We start from the raw sequence: 19,221 nt of genomic DNA, 5'->3' as shown, positions 1-19,221 counted from the left end.
CTGATTGTGGCATCAGCATCTTATAGCAAAACTCAAGCTTAAACTGAAGAAAGCAGGAAAAACCACTGGGCTAGTCATGTACAGTGGTGCCTTGCTTAACGATTTTAATTGGTTCCAAAAAAACATCACTATGTGAAAACATCGTTAAGCGAAACACCATTTCCCATAGAGATGCATTGAAAACCAGATAATCCGTTCCAATTGGAATGGATTACCATCCTTAAGCGAAATTCCCCATAGGAAAAAACGTTAAGCGAAACCCATTTAAATGAATTGAAGCCTATTTCAATGGGGGGAAAAAATTCACAAAAAATTCAAAAAGACTCAGAACAAAGCCAAATTAAGTTAATGAAGGTTTTATCAGGTGCACTAACGATTCCAAGCATTTTAAACATTTTTTAAACATTTTAGAATATTTTAAAAATAGCAAAAACGGGGCTGTAAAAAAAATGTTAAGCGAAACAAGGGGACCTAAAACTGTCATCGTTAAGTGAAGCATGGTCCCGAAATCGTTAAGCGAAAATTGCCCATAGGGGAAATCGTTAAGTGAAGCACAAGATTGCTCTGAAAAAGCCATCGTTAAGTGAATTTTTCGTTGTATGAAGCAATCGTTAAGCGAGGCACCACTGTATAATCTAAACCTAACCCCTTATGAATACACAGTGGAAGTGAAAAACAGATTTAAGGAACTACATCTGTTGAACAGAGTGCCTGAAAAACTACAGATGGAGGCTCGTAACACTGTACAGGAGGCAGCAACAAAAACCATCCCAAATAAAAGGAAATGCAAGAAAGCAAAGTGGCTATCCAACAAGGCCTTACAAATAGCAGAGATGAGAAAGGAAACAAAAGGCAAGGGAGATAGAGAAAGCTACAGAAAATTAAATGCAGACTTCCAAAGAATAGGAAGAAGAGACAAGAGGGCCTTCTTAAATGAACAATGCAAAGATATAAAAAGAATAGAAAGGGAAAAACCAGAGATCTGTTCAAGAAAATTGGAAATATTAAAGGAAGATTTTGTGCAAAGATGGACATGATAAAGGACAAAAATGGTAGGGATCTCACAGAAGCAGAAGACATCAAGAAGAGGTGGCAACAATACACAGAGAAATTATACCAGATGTCCCGGACAACCCAGATACTGCGGTTGCTGATCTTGAGCCAGACATCCTGGACAGTGAAGTCAAGTGGGCCTTAGGAAGCATGTCTAACATCAAGGCCAGTGGAGGTGATGACATTCCGGTTGAACTATTTAAAATCTTAAAAGATGACGCTGTTAAGGTGCTACACTCCATATGCCAGCAAGTTTGGAAAACGCCACAGTGGCCAGAGGACTGGAAAAGATTGGTCTACATCCCAATTCCAAGGAAGGGCAGTGCCAAAGAATGCTCCAACTACTGTACAATTGCACTCATCTCACACGCTAGCAATGTTATGCTCAAAATCCTACAAGGTAGGCTTCAGCAGTATGTGGACCGAGAACTCCCAGAAGTACATGCTGGATTTCGAAGCGGCAGAGGAACTAGAGACCAAATTGCTAGCATGCACTGGATTATGGAGAAAGCCGGAGGGTTCCAGAAAAACATCTACTTTTGCTTCATTGACTATACAAAAGTCTTTGACTGTGTGGACCACAACAAACTATGGCAAATCCTTATCCTTAAAGAACTGGGAGTGCCTGACCACCTTATCTATCGCCTGAGAAATCTATATTTGGGACAGGAAGCAACACTATGGAACAACTGATTGGTTCAAAATTGGGAAAGGAAAACGACAAGGCTGTATACCGTCCCCCGGCTTATTTAGCTTATATGCAGAATACATCATGCAAAAGGCAGGACTAGAGGAATCCCAAGCCAGAATTAAGATTGCCAGAAGAAATATCAAGAACCTCCAATATGCAGATGATACCACTCTGATGGCAGAAAGTGAGGAGGAATTAAAAAACCTCTTAATGAGGGTGAAAGAGGAGAGCGCAAAAACAGTCCGAAGCTCAACATCAAAAAAACCCTAAGATCATGGCCACTGATCCCATCACCTCCTGGGAAATAGAAGGGGAAGATATGGAGACAGTGACAGATTTTACTTTCTTGGGCTCCATGAACACTGCAGATGGTGACAGCAGCCATGAAATTAAAAGATGCCTGGTTCTTGAGAGGAAAGTGATGACAAACCTAGACAGCATCTTAAAAAGCAGAGACATGATCTTGCCGAAAAAAGTCTGTGTAGTTAAAGCTATGGTATTTCCAGTAGCGATGTATGGAAGTGAGAGCAGGACCATAAAGAAGGATGACTGCCAACAAATTGATGCTTTTGAATTGTGGTGCTGGAGGAGGCTCTTGAGAGTCCCCTGCACTGCAAAGAGAACAAACCTATCCATTCTGAAGGAAATCAATCCTGAGTGCTCACTGGAAGGCCAGATCCGGAAGGTGAGGCTCCAAGACTTCAGCCATCTCTTGAGAAAAGAAGACTGCTTGGAAAAGCCCCTGTTGTTGGGAAAGTGTGATGGCAAGAGGAGATGGGGACGACAGAGGATGATATGGTTGGACAATGTCATTGAAGCAACCAACATGAATTTGACACAACTCCGGGAGGCAGTGGAAGATAGGATAAGGCTGAACCTTATTGAGGTACACTAGTATCACAGCAAACCATGGCAAGTCCTTAAAGAAATGGGAGTGCCTGACCACCTTATCTATCTGCTGAGAAGCCTATATGTGGGACAGGAAGCAACAGTTAGAACTGGATATGGAACAACTGATTGGTTCAAAATTGGGAAAGGAGTACGACAAGGCTGTATATTGTCCCCGGGCTTATTTAACTTATATGCAGAATACATCATGCAGAAAGCTGGACTGGAGGAATCCCAAGCCGGAATTAAGATTGCCGGAAGAAATATCAACAACCTCCGATATGCAGATGATACCACTCTGATGGCAGAAAGTGAGGAGGAACTAAAGAACTTTGTAATGAGGGTGAAAGAGGAGAGTGCAAAAAACGGTCTGAAACTCAACATCAAAAAACCTAAGATCATGGCCACTGGTCCCATCACCTGCTGGGAAATAGAAGGGGAAGATATGGAGACAGTGACAGATTTTACTTTCTTGGGCTCTATGATCACTGCAGATGGAGACAGCAGCCCCGAAATTAAAAAAACACCTGCTTCTTGGGAGGAAAGCGATGACAAACCCTGATAGCATCTTAAAAAGCAGAGACATCACCTTGCCAACAAAGGTCCGTATAGTCAAAGCTATGGTATTTCCAGTGGCCATGTATGGAAGTGAGAGCTGGACCATAAAGAAGGCTGACCGCCAAAGAATTGATGCTTTTGAACTGTGGTGCTGGAGGAGACTCTTGAGAATCCCCTGGACTGCAAGGAGAACAAACCTATCCATTCTAAAGGAAATCAACCCTGAGTGCTCATTGGAAGGACAGATCCTGAAGCTGAGGCTCCTATACTTTGGCCATCTCATGAGAAGAGAAGACTCCTTAGAAAAGACCTTGATGTTGGGAAAGTGTGAAGGCAAGAGGAGAAGGGGACGACACAGGATGAGATGGTTGGACAGTGTCACAGAAACTACCAACATGAATTTGACCAAACTCTGGGATGGAGTGGAAGACAGGAAGACCTGGCGTGCTCTGGTCCATGGGGTAATGAAGAGTTGGACATGACTTAACAACAACACACTCATGTGTAAACAAAATTCCTATCTATCTTTTTACGAAAGTAGGTCATTGTAGGAGGGAGGAAGGGGTCCTTGAAGGTCCTTGTTCCCTGGAAAAATGCCCCCAGACAAGAGAGAGAAAAGCAGTCCTGTGACATCTTTTATTTACAGTTCACCATTAAAATGCTGACTATACTATCATAACTGAGAATAAAGCCCATCACTTGTACAATAAACAATTCTTACCTCATAGTCTACACTGCTGGATCCCATAGGTAGCTGCAGAGCACAAAGCTCCAAAACCAGCCTGAATGCTTAGGGTTGGGCCTTTCAGGTCCAAACAAAAGATCCAAAACACAAAGGGGACTTTTTCTTTTGTGCAGTGTACATTTGTTCAGCAAATCCAAAACACAAATAACTTATGTTTACAAAAGAGTACACAGAAGTTTCATTTTTATTCTGTGTTCCCTATTTAGTGCAATATTTCAGTACTGTATCCCTTTGTTGCTAAATTAGCTTGGGGAATTTTTCATCCAACAGCATTGCAAGTGCTGTTGGCAGCCAATCAAAATGTACAGGAGGAAAGCAGGAATTCTGAATCTTAAATGGGCCTGGAGCCCATTGAAGAATGTTCTTTTTGCTTCCAAAAAGTGGGGATTACTGTGTGCTGAGTTCCTAGTGCCTTTTATCTTAGATTGCTGCCTGCCTGCATCTTAGATCTTTTCCTTCATTTTCTCAATTTCTTTGGATTATTTTTGTTTCTGCCAGTTGCCTGTGTGGTGATCTCCTCTGAAGCCCCTATCCCCTCAGGTCTTCACGAGGTTCTCACTCTTCTTCTTTCTTCGCTGCCACCAGGTATTATTGCTTTAATACCATTTAATCATGGAGACATGTGTAATTTTAAAACTTAAGTCATTTATTAGATCAGGGAAGTTAATATATGATTAATATTCAATAAGTAAATCACAGGTTGCTCATCACTAGTATTTGAATCAATTCAACTTTAACTTTAAAGCTCCATTAACTCTCTGTTCCATTCAGCATTCTTACAGACCTCTAACTCACTCTCAGTTCACTTTTAAGTTTCACACTGTCTCTCACTACCAGAATCTCTCTCAGACTCCATACACCAGCCTTTATATCCAGCCCCCTCCCCCCCTTGGCTCCACCTTCCATCCTGTCATTGGCTCCTTCTCCACTGTTCAGCTGTGACGGACAGGTGAGGGCAGGGCTGTTCGTTACAGCCTGCCCGTGCATGCATGCCTCCTTTGGATTTTATTTTTGTTCCCCCTCACCATTTATTTTGTTGCTCCCCCTCACCATTTATTTTGTAATTTCCCTCACTCTTTTTTTTTTCATTTTTCATTTTGTTTCTCACTTTAACTCAACAAAGATGAGAAAAGGCATCAAGAGTTACAGGAAAGAGAAATCTCATCATGTTTTAGTTTTGGTTTACACAGGTTTTGACTGTAATTTTTGCCTTTTCTTTGTTTCTGGAAAGGCAGTCTGTGCATGTCGTTCTTTTTATTACTATTTTTTCCATGTGGTGGGTGCTTTCCCTGTTTCTTTCTCTTTTTTACTAATTATTATCTGGTTAATTTACTGCGCATTTATTTTGTTAAAGGTGTATATTCTGGTGGGACTTTTGAGGACAACTGTATTTTCCCATTTATAAGACGCTCTGATGTATAAGACAACACTTTTCTAACACCAAATTAGAAAATTTGATCACTGCTTTCCCTGCCACTTCCTAAGCCTCACAGAGCTTAGCATAAGGAGAGAGAAAGCAGGGATTCAAAGGGCTGCAGGATCACTTTGACCGCTGCTTTCCCCCTTCTTTTGCTAAGGAAGTGGCTGGGAAAGCAGCGGTGGCTGGGAAAGCAGCTGGGAAAGTGGCTGGGAAAGCAGCGGTCAAAGTGATCCTGGAGCCCTTTGATCCCTGCTTTCTCCCTCCTTATGCTAAGCTCTGTGAGGCTTTGCATGTGGAGGGGGAAGCAGCGATTAAAGAGTGGCAGGATCACTTTGATCCCTTCCCCCCTCCACTTGTTTTTTCTCCTCAGCTTGCTTCCATGTATAAGATGACCCTCAATTTTTAGTCTAAAGATTTTAAACAAAACTATCATCTTATACATGGAAAAATACAGTTTTTTGTTTGCTTCTGCACTGGGGGGGAGCGGAACATGGGCCAGAGTGTGGGATTTGTGGCTGTGCCGGTCAGTGTGCCACTGGGTTCTGTGAATGTGGTAATGTAAACTAGTACCCGCACATATCTGATTTTTTTTCTTTTTTGGTCTACTTTTCAAGGGTTCTTTGGAACTTCTGAAATGCCAAAAAATACGAACGGAAAAGATAAATGGAAACCCCAGAGGAAGCCCTCCTTTTTATGTAAAAATGAAAAGACCGATAAACAAAAAATATGAAAGCAAAAGAAAATTAAAGAAGTATGTGCATACCCCCAAAGAAACAAAAAGGAAAGAAATAAGTATTTCACTGCACACATCATCAATGTTCCTTCCAACAAAATGTTAGTTGCCTCATCTTCTGTTCATCTCTTTTTCTTTTTCTTTCCTATTCTTTGCTCACATCTGCCACTCTCCTCCCCCCCCCCTTCATGTCCCTATCCTTTGCTCTTTTTCATACTCCTTTTTCCTTTCCTTTCCTTTCCACTCCTCAAACCACTATTTGTATGGTGGTTGTTTTGTTTATTTTACTGTATGAAAAAATGAGGCGGATATGGTATATTATGCCTTGTATTTTCCTTTGTTATTCAAAGGAAAATACAAGTTATTCTTGTTTGCTCATCTGTTTTGGGAGACTGAGTTTCTAGTGGCTGAAACCTACCATGCTAAACAGAACCACCACTAGCATTCATTTAATGGAAAAATTCTGACTCTTTTGAACTATTTCCACACTGAAAACACACATAAAATGTACTGAAGTATATTACAGTGCAATGCTATAAGAGAACGAATGGATAAAATGTATAAGATTCTACTCACCTTGCTTTTATTTGGCTTTTCTTAGCAGCAGCTTCACTAGCTGTCAAAGGCTCAGGAAGAGTTGAAGGGAGAGGAGAGTTCTTGGGAAAACGAACAGTATACATTATTCAATGTATTTCTAAATGGCATGAACAGTAAGTACTTGTCATATAAATTACTACTGAACTCAGTGCCTTAATGTTGTTGTTTTTCATAGTGAACTGCACAATGGAAAATATGCTATTATCAGGTTGAGGGGTTTCTCCATTTTGATATCAACACTGAAAAACAATAATCCTTTACCATTGAGAAAAATTAAATTTCAAATGGGTAGAGGGATGTTACATTCCCCAAACCAGTAATATCTGCTAAGTTTTATTTTGTTTTTTAACATCATAGTACTTTAACCAAAGGGGAGCCTGCATTTTTGTTTTATACAGGTAAAAACAAAATACATGTATGGGTATGCAAATGAAAATACAGAAATGGCTCTAGATGTAAATCATTTCAATGAATGGGACCTACATACATTCAATCAATGACCATTTTGCCTCAGATCAAGAGCTTCATAGGAAGTTAAGTGGGCAAACAAATGAATATCACTGGAATGAGGTCAAGGATGCAGAGTTTGCACCCAAACTGTGATATTCGTCGTTGTTTAGTCATGTCCGACTCTTCGTGACCCCATGGACCAGAGCACGCCAGGCCCTCCTATCTTCCACTGCCTCCCGGAGTTGTGTCAAATTCACGTTGGTTGCTTCAATGACATTGTCCAACCATCTCATCCTCTGCCGTCCCCTTCTCCTCTTGCCTTCACACTTTCCCAACATCAAGGTCTTTTCCAAGGAGTCTTCTCTTCTCATGAGATGGCCAAAGTACTGGAGCCTCAGCTTCAGGATCTGTCCTTCCAGTGAGCACTCAGGCTTGATTTCCTTTAGAATTGATAGGTTTGTTCTCTTTGCAGTCCAGGGGACTCTCAAGTGCCTCCTCCAACACCACAATTCAAAGGCATCAATTCTTCAGTGGTCAGCGTTCTTTATGGTCCAGCTCTCACTTCCATTCATCACTACAGGAAAAACCATAGCGTTGACTATTTGGACTTTTGTTGGCAAGGTGATGTCTCTGCTTTTTAAGATGCTGTCAGGGTTTGTCATCGCTTTCCTTCCAAGAAGCAGGTGTTTTTTTTTAATTTTGGGGCTGCTGTCTCCATCTGCAGTGATCATAGAGCCCAAGAAAGTAAAATCTGTCACTGCCTCCATGTCTTCCCCTTCTATTTCCCAGGAGGTGATGGGACCAGTGGCCATGATCTTAGGTTTTTTTGATGTTGAGTTTAAGACCGTTTTTGCACTCTCCTCTTTCACCCTCATTACAAGGTTCTTTAGTTCCTCCTCACTTTCTGCCATCAAAGTGGTATCATCTGCATATCGGAGGTTGTTGATATTTCTTCCGGCAATCTTAATTCCAGCTTGGGATTCCTCCAGTCCAGCCTTCTGCATGATGTATTCTGCATATAAGTTAAATAAGCCGGGGGACAATATACAGCCTTGTCATACTCCTTTCCCAATTTTGAACCAATCAGTTGTTCCATATCCAATTCTAACTGTTGCTTCCTGTCCCACATATAGGCTTCTCAGCAGATAGATAAGATGGTCAGGCACTCCCATTTCTTTAAGGACTTGCCATAGTTTGCTGTGATACTAGTGTACCTCAATAAGGTTCAGCCTTACCCTAGTCCAAGAAAAACAAATGAAATGCAAGGAAATACAGGTGGTAACAAGGCATCCTATGCTGTGGAGCCACAGAAGAGCAGACCAGACTGTTTCTCATAAAGTTGCAGATGTGAAGACCGGAGGAGACAGAGAGAAAGGAACCACTAAGAGAATAATCTGTTTTTGCTGTAAGTCATGAATTAATTGGCTACCCTGAAACAGACTTCCTACATATTCAATAAGCAAAAACAGATATACTTACATTAATGTTGGATAGTGGACAGTCCTTTTTGGCAAGTTTAAAGGCAAAATAGGATACTTGAAAAATATCAGGTCGTTGATCTTGATCTGGTTCAAGCATGTACCCTGCAGATTATAAATTTTATATGTCTGTATCATACTGAAGATTTAGAAACTGCATTAAAAGTGTTATTTTCATGTAATATTTATAGAAATGAAAAGTCAGCTTTTATCCTTTCAACTATTCACTTCCCAGAAAAGTCTTTGGAGCAATACACAGTTTTATATAACCAAAATAGCTGCAAATTCTTACATTCCAAACATCTGCAAGCAACTTTAGCAGAACTGTTGATGGTACTGTTAATTTAATTTTGTCTTAAATCTTGCTTCCATATTTAATCATGAAATAGCACATTTTAGCAATCTTCCTTGATTTACTGAATATATCTACTCATTTTACAAAATAAAATACTTATGTAGGTGGAGGATTTCTATGACATTTCACACTTTTTCTCCAACCTATACTTGAACCCCCAAGCAAGTTTATACATGTTTTTGAGTATTCTGACCTTTCTCACCATATTACTCATAAACATGGTCAAACCCACTTATAAATTCAAACATTGGCTGAAGAAAAAAAATGACACTATCATAGACATCCTTCTCGTAAATATCAATTATCGTTGTACTGAGTTTACGTAATCATCTGTATTATACTTTTCAAACTGATTAGCCATTAAAACACACTGGCAATAAATTACACATGACCAACAAAGCAATACTATGAACAGCAAAAGAGGCAAAACACAGACAGAAGAGCCCCTTTTTCTTATGCCCTGCTGCCTTTCACTGGGGCAGCAGGTTTTTTCCTTTTTTAATTTGACCTTTTTATGAGTTTGACTAGCATCCTATTGGTTATTTGTGCCAACATAAGTGTAATAGTATAAATTGCAGCAGCAAATTGTCAATGGTTAATTGAATTATTGCTCGTGTTCCTCATCATGTTCCAGTTGCATGACTTGGCAGGCAACTAGGAATATAAACAACTCATTAATCATCAGTAATCACTATTTTACCTATGCTGGCATAAAAGAACTAATAGGATTATGGCCTTGATTTCTTAAATTTCCACATTTTTCTCAGTAGGAATGCAAGGCTTTCTCTACACTGAGAGAAAGGGTGTGCTACAAACAGATCCACAACTCCTTGCAGGGTGAATTGATTTAAATTAAACTGATTTAAATCCCAAATTTAATCACTAGTTAATAACACTCAAATTAAACCATGGCTTTCAACATAAAGGCTAATTACCGCTAGTTGTTACAACTTTAGTATTACAATCCACATGAAGGCTTTATTTTTGGAACAATAACTTTTCAGCTGACTTTTACAGTTACATCAGAAAATTAATGATTGGTTTGCACTGTTTGCATTTTGCATGCCTACCTGCAATATCTACAGATAAGGGAATTTCATTAAAATATTCCCAAACTAGGCCTCTTTTATGTTCTAAGGTCATTACAGGTTTTCTCATCAAGGGACATAATAATGTAATAAATCTCATGCTACATTCACAATCTCAAAACTTCTGGAGTATTCTGCTCAAGAAAGTTCCACTTTCATTTCTACCCCAGCTTCTCCATCCTCACACTTTGCTCTTAACATTTCTTCCCTACCCAGATCTATTCCACTCCAAACAATCTTTTGTTCACTGAACATCTTGACATTCAGCATTTAACAAGTAATGGGTCATTTCTAGAGATGAGCATGAACCAAACTATGAACAGGAAAAAGGGGGGGTTGGTTTGAGCAACCTGTTTTGCAGAAACAAAATGCTGAACTTTTTTTCTGCTTGGGGCTTCATTGTGCTTCAGAGAAACAGATGCCCACCTGCCCACCCCCTTCCTGCTGCCCCCATCAACTCCCTAACCTGGTCCCACCATCTTCTCCTCTTCCTCCTCCGCCACCACCATCTTCAGAGGCAGCAGCCCAGCTTCCCTCCCAGGAGCTGGTCTGGCTATCTCTGAGCATGCACACACTTATCAGCTGATAGATGTGCACATGCGCACAGACAGCTGGCCCGCCTCTTGGAAGGGAACTGTCTGTAAAGATGGTGGCAGTGGAGGAGGAAGAGACAAGACCAGGTAGGAAGGTGACAGGAGTTGCGGGAAGGGGATGAGAGGGGACAGAGGGGAAGAGGCAGTAGGTTCCCCTCCCCTCAGGTATAAACCTGAAAAACCAACCATGAAGAGAATGAGGTCTCTTTCTCAACTCTATATAATAATTGAGACCCTATGGATCATTGAGTGCAGACTCTATCAGGGAGACACAGTGGGGAATCAAACTCGCAACCTTTTTCTCTGCGGCCAGATACCGAAACCACTGAGTTATCCAACAGTTCATTTAAAAACAAAAGGTATAGAAGTTTCTTTGAACAACAAGCCATGAAGGTCACCTCCTAGAAAACTTTTCTCTCAACCTGCTCAGGAAGAGTACTTCCGTCATTTCTTGTTAGGAATGGCAAAAATGTCTATGCTCAATGAGCCCCATCTGTTGCAAATGTCACTGAAAATCTGGAAAATTCCAACTCATGATTCTGATATGCCTTCTGACCTAAGCTGCCTGCCAGTTCATGGAAGGGGTGAAAAGATTTCTTTGCAGAAACTGCATAGTACATGCAAGAGGTGACGTCTATTACACTGTTGAGAGGAGACCATTCCACAAAGTAAAATGCAAATATCTGTCCCTGCCACACAGTGCCTCTATCTTTCTAGGACACAGCTTCAACTTTCTGATGCTCATCCAGCCCACACTGCACACAGGCACAAAACTAAATCATGCACAGCCTCTCTTGATTCAAATGCAATGGAGAAACAGAATTGAGTGGCATCAGTCAGTGTATCACTTCAGGTACCTAATGACCACACATAAGGTAACATCCTGAAGTCAGGATGTTTTTAAATAAAAAAAAAACAATAAAACTGTCAACATGTAATCCTCTAACATTATTCTCTGCCACTTCTCCTACCATAAGAACTGAATTTAAAATGTAACCCAAGCTTGAAGTTACATTTGGCCGATCAGACATTTTAAATTTCACTTCTCTGAAGCCAAAGTTGAGATGGCCAATGATAACTGTGTACACTATTGGAATAGCGGGGACTGTGGTGGTAAACATCAGCAGCATCAAACGTCTTCTATCCCTGATCTAATCATTGCATAGAAACTTCAGTTTGCATTTTGCTTCAGTTACTTACTTATCAAACAATGTACACCATGGGAGTAACGTGAGTTGTCTGGGATGGTAAAGCTGCCATCACAAATGGCAACTTGACTCTCACCAAAGGGAAGTGTGAAGAAACAAAGCTTATACAGCAGGCAGCCAAGAGCCTATGGAGTGAAACACACTATCAATGAGAAATATATCGACATCAATATTGTATATGAGGTATTTGCACACAAATTTAACTACAAAAATGCAGCAGTCTAAAAAAATAACATTTGATTTATTCTTTGGGATATAAATTAATTAAAAGTGTTCTCAAGCCCACTAAACAAATGTAAGCAATAGCAAAACTGCTTAAACATTTAGAAGATGGCAGGTTTTTGTTGGGGTTTGTATGTTAATCTAATAGTCTCATTTAGCACAAGTTCTTTACTTCAAGTATCAATTGTATTGTTTGTGAAATTTTATTAAAAGGAATCCTATCAAATTGGATAGTACTGCTCAGTCATTCCAAAATTCTTCCTTGAGAATTATTTTCTTTTCTTTCTTTTTGCCATTTTTTGGCATACGGAAGTTCTGACTTTTCCCATTACAAAATTATGTATTAGAATTATTAATAAGGTACCTTTATCTCAGGCCTGCTACAAAAACATTGGATTGTACCTCAGTGTGCCTTTTTTCAAATTTAGTTACCAGAACAAAGAAAGCAGTGAATGAATAAGTCAGCATTATGGTTTTTTACAAAGTTATATTATTAATTTTGCACTTCCGAAACGTCCTGCGCAGGTGCAGTAAAACCCACTTGTGTGTATTCACAGAGGCCACGAAGAAGAAGAATGAAGGCAAGCCATTTAATTTTTATTTATTATGGCCAGCATCCTCTAGGGAAATGTAGAGCGTAACACCCCAAAGATGAATTGCTCTACTTAATATACAGAGTAGCCTCCAGTTGTATGAGCTGGTGATAACCTGAATGAAAGCAACAGATATCACACTCACACAATGGGATAGTGAACACCTCCTTGTTGAAACACCAGGAAAGGACAATGGCACATGCGATGGAACACTGTGCATGAAATAAAAATGAACAGAATTTTGGATAAAGTCTTCATAAATGCCATGGAGGGGATTCCAGACTACCATGCTTAAAATATACAAACTGAACTCGGTATGACTAAATCTAGATCCATTTCCACATTTGCATTTCTCCAATATATCTTTAACTAGCCTGCTTCTTATTAACCAGAGAAAAGTTATTCAACTTTCTTACCCAGATATCTGCCTTGGTTGTAATTGGTTTCCCTCCATAAAGGTTGATCATTTCAGGAGCTCTATATGATAATGTAGTATACCTAAGAGTAAATAATTGGAATAAAGATTAAATGAGAGCACAAAAATTATTTTAACTTATTTTAAGTAGCCAAATGATTATGCACTGCACTAAAGTTGATCCAATAGTACTAAAGGCAAAAGCCTCAACAGAAATCAGAGGTACAGCTCATTTGCTTACAGAAGGCATTGCACTTTAGAGTCCTTCAAATATAAGGAAAATGATGAGATTTAAAAACCTATAGTTTTTTACTCTGGTTTTCAGAGCTGGGCCTATTTTATGTTTACACATCACAACAACAACAAAAAAGAACAAAAGACACAAAAAGTCTATGGTTTCTTTAGCCACATATGCTGCAATAGGAACAAAAAGGAAACATGTATCAACTTCAGCCTGCTGTTTGTCAAAGTGAGAGGGTTCCCACAAATCACTGACAAACTATGACATCCAAACCAAGCTATTATTTGCTATTATTATTAAAATTTTGGAGAGATAAATCTTATGTCAGTAAGAATAAAGAAAAAAATTTTTAAACTTAGTTTAAGATGGTATTTAACACCGGTAAAATTAAACAAAATTAACACCAGTCATCCGAATGTCTGTTGGAAATGTGAGAAAGAAGTTGGTACATACTTTCATATGTGGTGGGAATGTGAAAAGGTACAAAGTTTTTGGAAACAAATTTTCAAAGAATTAAGTTGTATCTGTGGAAAAGATATAGAATGTAAGGCTGAGATTGCTTTGTTATCAATATATGAGAACGTGGAATATGACAAAATGATTAAAGAATTGATAACTAATCTAATAACAGCAGCTAGATTGATTATTGCTAGACAGTGGAAATTAAAGACTGAATTACAAATTGAAGAATGGTATAAAGAAATATGGAATGTAGCATTAAATGATAAATTAACTTGTAATTTAAAGATGAAGAAAGGAGAGTTGAAAAAGAACAATTTTTATGTAATATGGGGCAAATTTTTGGAATATGTGTTAATAAGGGGGAAAGGGAGAGCTCCAAATCAAGAATCTATGCAGTTCTGGAGAGGAGGACAATAGAAGAAGAAGAATGAGAAGAAGAAGAAAAAGAAGAATATGGCAAGAGGTCCCGTATATGGTGGTGGGGAACACTGTTATTGTGTTGTAAGTGTACATGTTTTATGTATATGATTTGTTTTTGTTATAGTTATAAATAAATAAAAAATAAAATAAAATTTTGGAGAGAAAAAAAGCCTGATCATGATGAAATTGGAGCATTTACAATCCAGTTAAGACTGCTAGGCCAGGGATCATCAACCCCTGGTCCATTGCCCGGTGCCGGTCCGTTGGTTAGCTGGAACTGGACCGCGGACACAGATCTCTGCCCCCCCACATGGGGGGGGGTGTTGCGCTTGCTGGTGGTTGTGTGGCCTTCATGCTAACCCTTTCCCCAGCGCCCCTTCCAGGAGAGCAGCGCCCCTTCCCTGTGGGGAAGCCACCATAGGACAGCCTGCCTGGGAAGCGCCCCGATGCATGGCTTTGCTTCTTTGCTTGCTTGCTTGCTCGCTCCCCACCCTCCCTCTCCAGGGAGCAGCTGGCTAACAAGCAGCCGCTCTCCCTTCCCCCCCCCCACCCTTACCCACCTGTGTCCTCCTTCATCTGCAAGAAGCTGGGACGTGGAGCTACTTGTGGGGAGCAGTGGGAGAGATGGCCATAGCCGAAGCCAGAAGGGGGAGAGAGATGGAGCAACTTTGGAACTCTTGCCTCCGGGAGGCAGTGCTTCCTCCGCACGGCCAACCAGCCTGTTTGCAAAGTTACTCCAGCTCTCTCCCCCTTCTGGCTTTGGCTATTGCAGTCTCTCCCACTGCCCCCCCCCCGCAAATAGCTCCACGTCCCAGCTTCTTGCAGATGAAGGAGGACACAGGCAGGTAACGGTGGGGGGAGGGGGAGCGGCTGCTTGTTAGCTGGCTGCTCCCTGGAGAGGGAGGGTGGGGAGCGAGCGAGCAAGCAAAGAATCAAAGCCGTGCGTTGGGGCACTTCCCGGGCTGGTTGCCCCACAGCAGCTTCCCTGTAGGGAAGGGCCGCTGGAGGAAGCCACACACCCACCTGCAAGCGTGACACATCCACCAGCAAGCACGACACACCCACCAGTAAGCGGGGGTGCCCCACCCCCCAACCGGCCCGTGCATGGAGCACACACACCCCAAACGGTCCGTGGACCGAAAAAGGTTGGGGACCACTGTGCTAGACAATGTCACATTAACAACTGTCAAATTCACTGCAGCTATTTAAAAACTATCTGAGGAAAATCTAGGAAAGGATATAATTATGAAATGTAAAGCTAGGAGCTTTTCTAGCATGTCATCTCAAGAACTAACACCATTGTGCCCTTAAAGGCAAATGTTTTTGTCTTAAATGTGCATCAGTTTCTTTTTTAATTACATTATTATGCATTTTCAGAAGTTCTTATTTAAAATGGGATATTGGAAGCTGGACAGAAAATCCACAGAATCCACTAATCAGTGAACATATACAAAATGATACAGTGGTGCCCCGCACAGCGAGGTTAATCCGTTCCGGATTAACCTTCGCTGTGGGAAACATCGCACTACGGAATAGAAAAAGGCATTGGAACACATTAAACAGCGTTTAATGCGTTCCAATGCCATAGAATACTTACCGTTGTGCGATGTTTCACAGGGGCCAGCAGCCATTTTCGCGCCCTCCCCTCGCACAACGAGGGCGCCAAAATGGCTGCCATCAGCTGTCCGGTGGGTCCAAAATGGCCGCCGGAACAGCCGAAAGGGCCCGGGGTGCAGCGTTTTCGTGCCCTTGGTAAGCAAGGGGAGCGCGCGAAAACGCTGCCGGAAGCCCCGAAATGGTTGCGCGCAGCCATTTCGGGGCTTCCGCAGCGTTTTCGCGCGCTCCCTTTGCTTACCAAGGGCGCGAAAACGCTGCACCCCGGCCCCTTTCGGCTGTTCCGGCGGCCATTTTGAAGCAGCGGAACAGCTGAGCAGCGGGTCGCAAAGTGAAGGTCGGTAAGCGAGCAGCTTACCGACCTTCGTTCTGCGATTTCCCACCTATATGGGCACTGTTTTGCGATCGCATTTGCGATCGCAAAAACGGCCTCGTAGAGCGAATTCATCGCTCTACGAGGCGCCCGTTGTGCGAGGCACCACTGTATTAAGAAATAAATAATTTGTTTTTGGATTGGGCCTGTGCAAGGATTAAAAGCACTACTGTAACAGTGCATATATGGAAGAAAAGAAAGTAAGGGAAGTATTTTACTTGTAAAGAGAAAAATTAATTAATGTATTCTGCTTGAAAGACATTGTTACCACCTCACATCCAGATCTAGAGATTTGGACCTTTCGCTGTATATTTTCCTCTTAAAATAGTGGTCCCCAACCTTTTTAACACCACGGACCGGTTGGGGAAGGCGGGGCACCCTGCCATGCTCGTGCGTATGCGCAAAGGAGCCGGGGGCATACACATGTGCATGCGTGGGACTGGGGGCACTCGTGCAGGCACGCAGTGCACAAATGTGCAAAGGGGCTGTGGAGGGGAGGGGGGAGATCTGTCTCCGCGGCCCAGTCCAGCCCAGGCCACGGACCCGCACCAGGCTGCAGACCGGGCGTTGAGGACCCCGTCTTAAAACATCTATGACAGAAATAAGTAGTTGATGACATATGACATTTGTAGGTGTCATACATACTTTAAATTCATTTATTATTATTACTATTACTATTACTATTACTATTACTATTACTACTACTACTACTACTACTAATAATAATAATAATAATAATAATAATAATAATAATTTTTTGTCATTGTAAGTATATACTGTACACAGTATACCCATACAACGAAATTTACAGACACCCAGAGACCAGACACATGCACACACATAAAATTCCCCAAACACTTAGTGTTTTTACATAGAGAATTCTACATTTATCAGAATATTGTGTTAAACAACTGATATAAGAAATGTAGCTTACTTCTTAATTTCCTCTTCAACCACATTAACACCATCTTTCTGAGGATTAAGAAATTTATTAGTGGCACTTCCAAAGTCACAGAGGACATAATTCCCGCTGTCATTCAACAAAAGGTTCTCAACCTAGAAAGAGAGGGAGGAAGGGAGGGAGGTTGGTTAATTTTAAAATGGAAGACAGCCCTAATATTCAACCATTTCAAAATTCTCATCAAAATGCTTAAGTGAGCTGAAATGTTTTAAATTCTACACTGATCTTACTTCCCTTGGAAGGATAACCCAAAGCCAGGCCACCATAAGAAATATGTAGATATATACTGAACTTTCCTGATGGTGGTACAAGGGGGATGGCACCTCTTAAAAGCCAATCGAACAAACCCACCAACAACGTTCATCAGTCACTGAGGTACGCCAAGCTACCAGTAGAAGGTAAAAAGTGATTCAAGCTTCTAAGACCATATCAGCTTTACTAATAACGATGGGCCATGGAGAACCAACAGAGTGTACCTTCTTCTTTTGAGAGAGCGCAACCAACTCTAAAACAGACAGAATATCATCCTCCAATATGTGGAAAACAAAAATCCACAGTGACTCTGCTTCATCCATCTCATTACTGAGTTCAGACAAAAATCCAGCATTTCTACATCTCCTGATTCAGCTGACATTGAGAAATATAGCTCAATGTCACATGTACATTAATGGCTCCTCATTCCAAATCTCAAGATGTCCTCACCAAGTACCTTAATATACATGTGCACCTGAAAACTCAAATGCTATTAACTCAAGCAGAAATCAATAGCTAATACAGTATCTTATAGAGATAAGAACTGACCTACTGTACAACTCTGGCCCTCTACCTATACAAGATCTCATGGTTAAGTAAGAATCGCCACAGTTGAACTCTTCCTGTCTTTTTCCTAGCCGTATCAGAGGTCCGGATCAGGTGACCATAGCTCCCATTTCAAGGACCAAACCATGAGGCAAATTATCTTGAGTACCCTTCTGGGGGGTGGGAAAGCAAGATAAAAATTGAGTTATTAAACTAATTTATACCGAAATAGATTCATGCTTGGGTTAGGTAAGCTGACACATTCCAGAGGCTTAGCATCTGGTGGCATAACCAGTCATCCAAGACCTCAGGATCTCTAATCCAAAATTGTAAGGATACTATGTGTACCCTAGTGGCAAGGGTTGAACCATGTCAAGGAAGCCAAATGGGCCAGTACTCTGGACATTTCCTTTAGAACTCTATCCATTACAGCAGTGGTGTCGAACTGTGGCCCTCCAGATGTTCTTGGCCTTCAACTCCCAGAAATCCTGGCCAGCAGAGGTGGTGGTGAAGGCTTCTGGGAGTTGAAGTCCAAGAACATCTGGAGGGCCACAGTTCGACACCACTGCATTACAGCATCTAAGTCAGAATTAGTACAAATAACTATAACCTCAAGGTTACCTGCCTATAAGATTACCAGAGCAGGCCTTCAAATATTTTAATACATTCCTCTCTGGCATTTAACAACCCTTTCATTACTCCAAAATGTCACAGCAAATCTTTCTTCATTTGATGGCTGAAATCCTCTTGCACAACTCCACGGTTATAAATACTGATGATGTTACCACATATAAACATTAATCTTTAACATTTCAAATCTCCACCACTCAAAGTTTCCAGGTTCCCTAAAGATCCTTTTCAACCTGAGAAACCCTTTGGGAGCCTCAGGATAAGGGGAAGATATTTCATATCCAAAAATCACCACAGCAAGGTCTAGCAGTGACAGTTTTCAGACATTACAAGCTCTCCCAGCCAAGACTCCCAAAGGCTTCTTTCAGGTTGAAAGAGATCCCTAGGGAGCCTCACCACCTGAGGGGAGAATAAGAAACATTAAATCAACAATAGATGGTAGCAACTGATAAAATCATCAGCATTTCTGACCATACAGCTTTGCCAAAGGTTTCCAAACAAAGAAAGCTTTGTTGGATAGCTACCTGATGATATAGAGAAGGTGGAGAGACAGAAGGCACGACAATATAGACTCCTACATGTGTATAATCACTATTACTAGAATACCTATACCATTTGCAGTCTTCGTGCCAACT

At 41.1% G+C, this 19,221-nt stretch overlaps 1 protein-coding gene across 8 annotated transcripts in view; it reads right to left on the bottom strand.

Annotated features, from left to right (window-relative positions):
- Positions 1–19,221, bottom strand: part of BMP2K (BMP2 inducible kinase) — a 71,413-nt gene that overhangs the window by 32,059 nt on the left and 20,133 nt on the right. For all 8 annotated transcript variants that reach the window (XM_020813929.3, XM_020813928.3, XM_020813930.3 and 5 more), the window contains exons 5-9: positions 17,132–17,253; positions 13,089–13,170; positions 11,850–11,982; positions 8,615–8,718; positions 6,665–6,744 (exon numbers count right to left, since the gene is read on the bottom strand). In XM_020813929.3, coding sequence (XP_020669588.3) covers positions 6,665–6,744; positions 8,615–8,718; positions 11,850–11,982; positions 13,089–13,170; positions 17,132–17,253 — 521 coding nt within the window. The remainder of the gene's footprint in view (positions 1–6,664; positions 6,745–8,614; positions 8,719–11,849; positions 11,983–13,088; positions 13,171–17,131; positions 17,254–19,221) is intronic.

The sequence above is a fragment of the Pogona vitticeps genome, chromosome 5 (assembly GCF_051106095.1).
Source record: "Pogona vitticeps strain Pit_001003342236 chromosome 5, PviZW2.1, whole genome shotgun sequence".
NCBI classification, from domain to species: domain Eukaryota; kingdom Metazoa; phylum Chordata; class Lepidosauria; order Squamata; family Agamidae; genus Pogona; species Pogona vitticeps.
The sequence above is the reverse complement of the archived record's forward strand: the minus strand, read 5'-3'. Positions and strand labels throughout refer to the sequence as shown.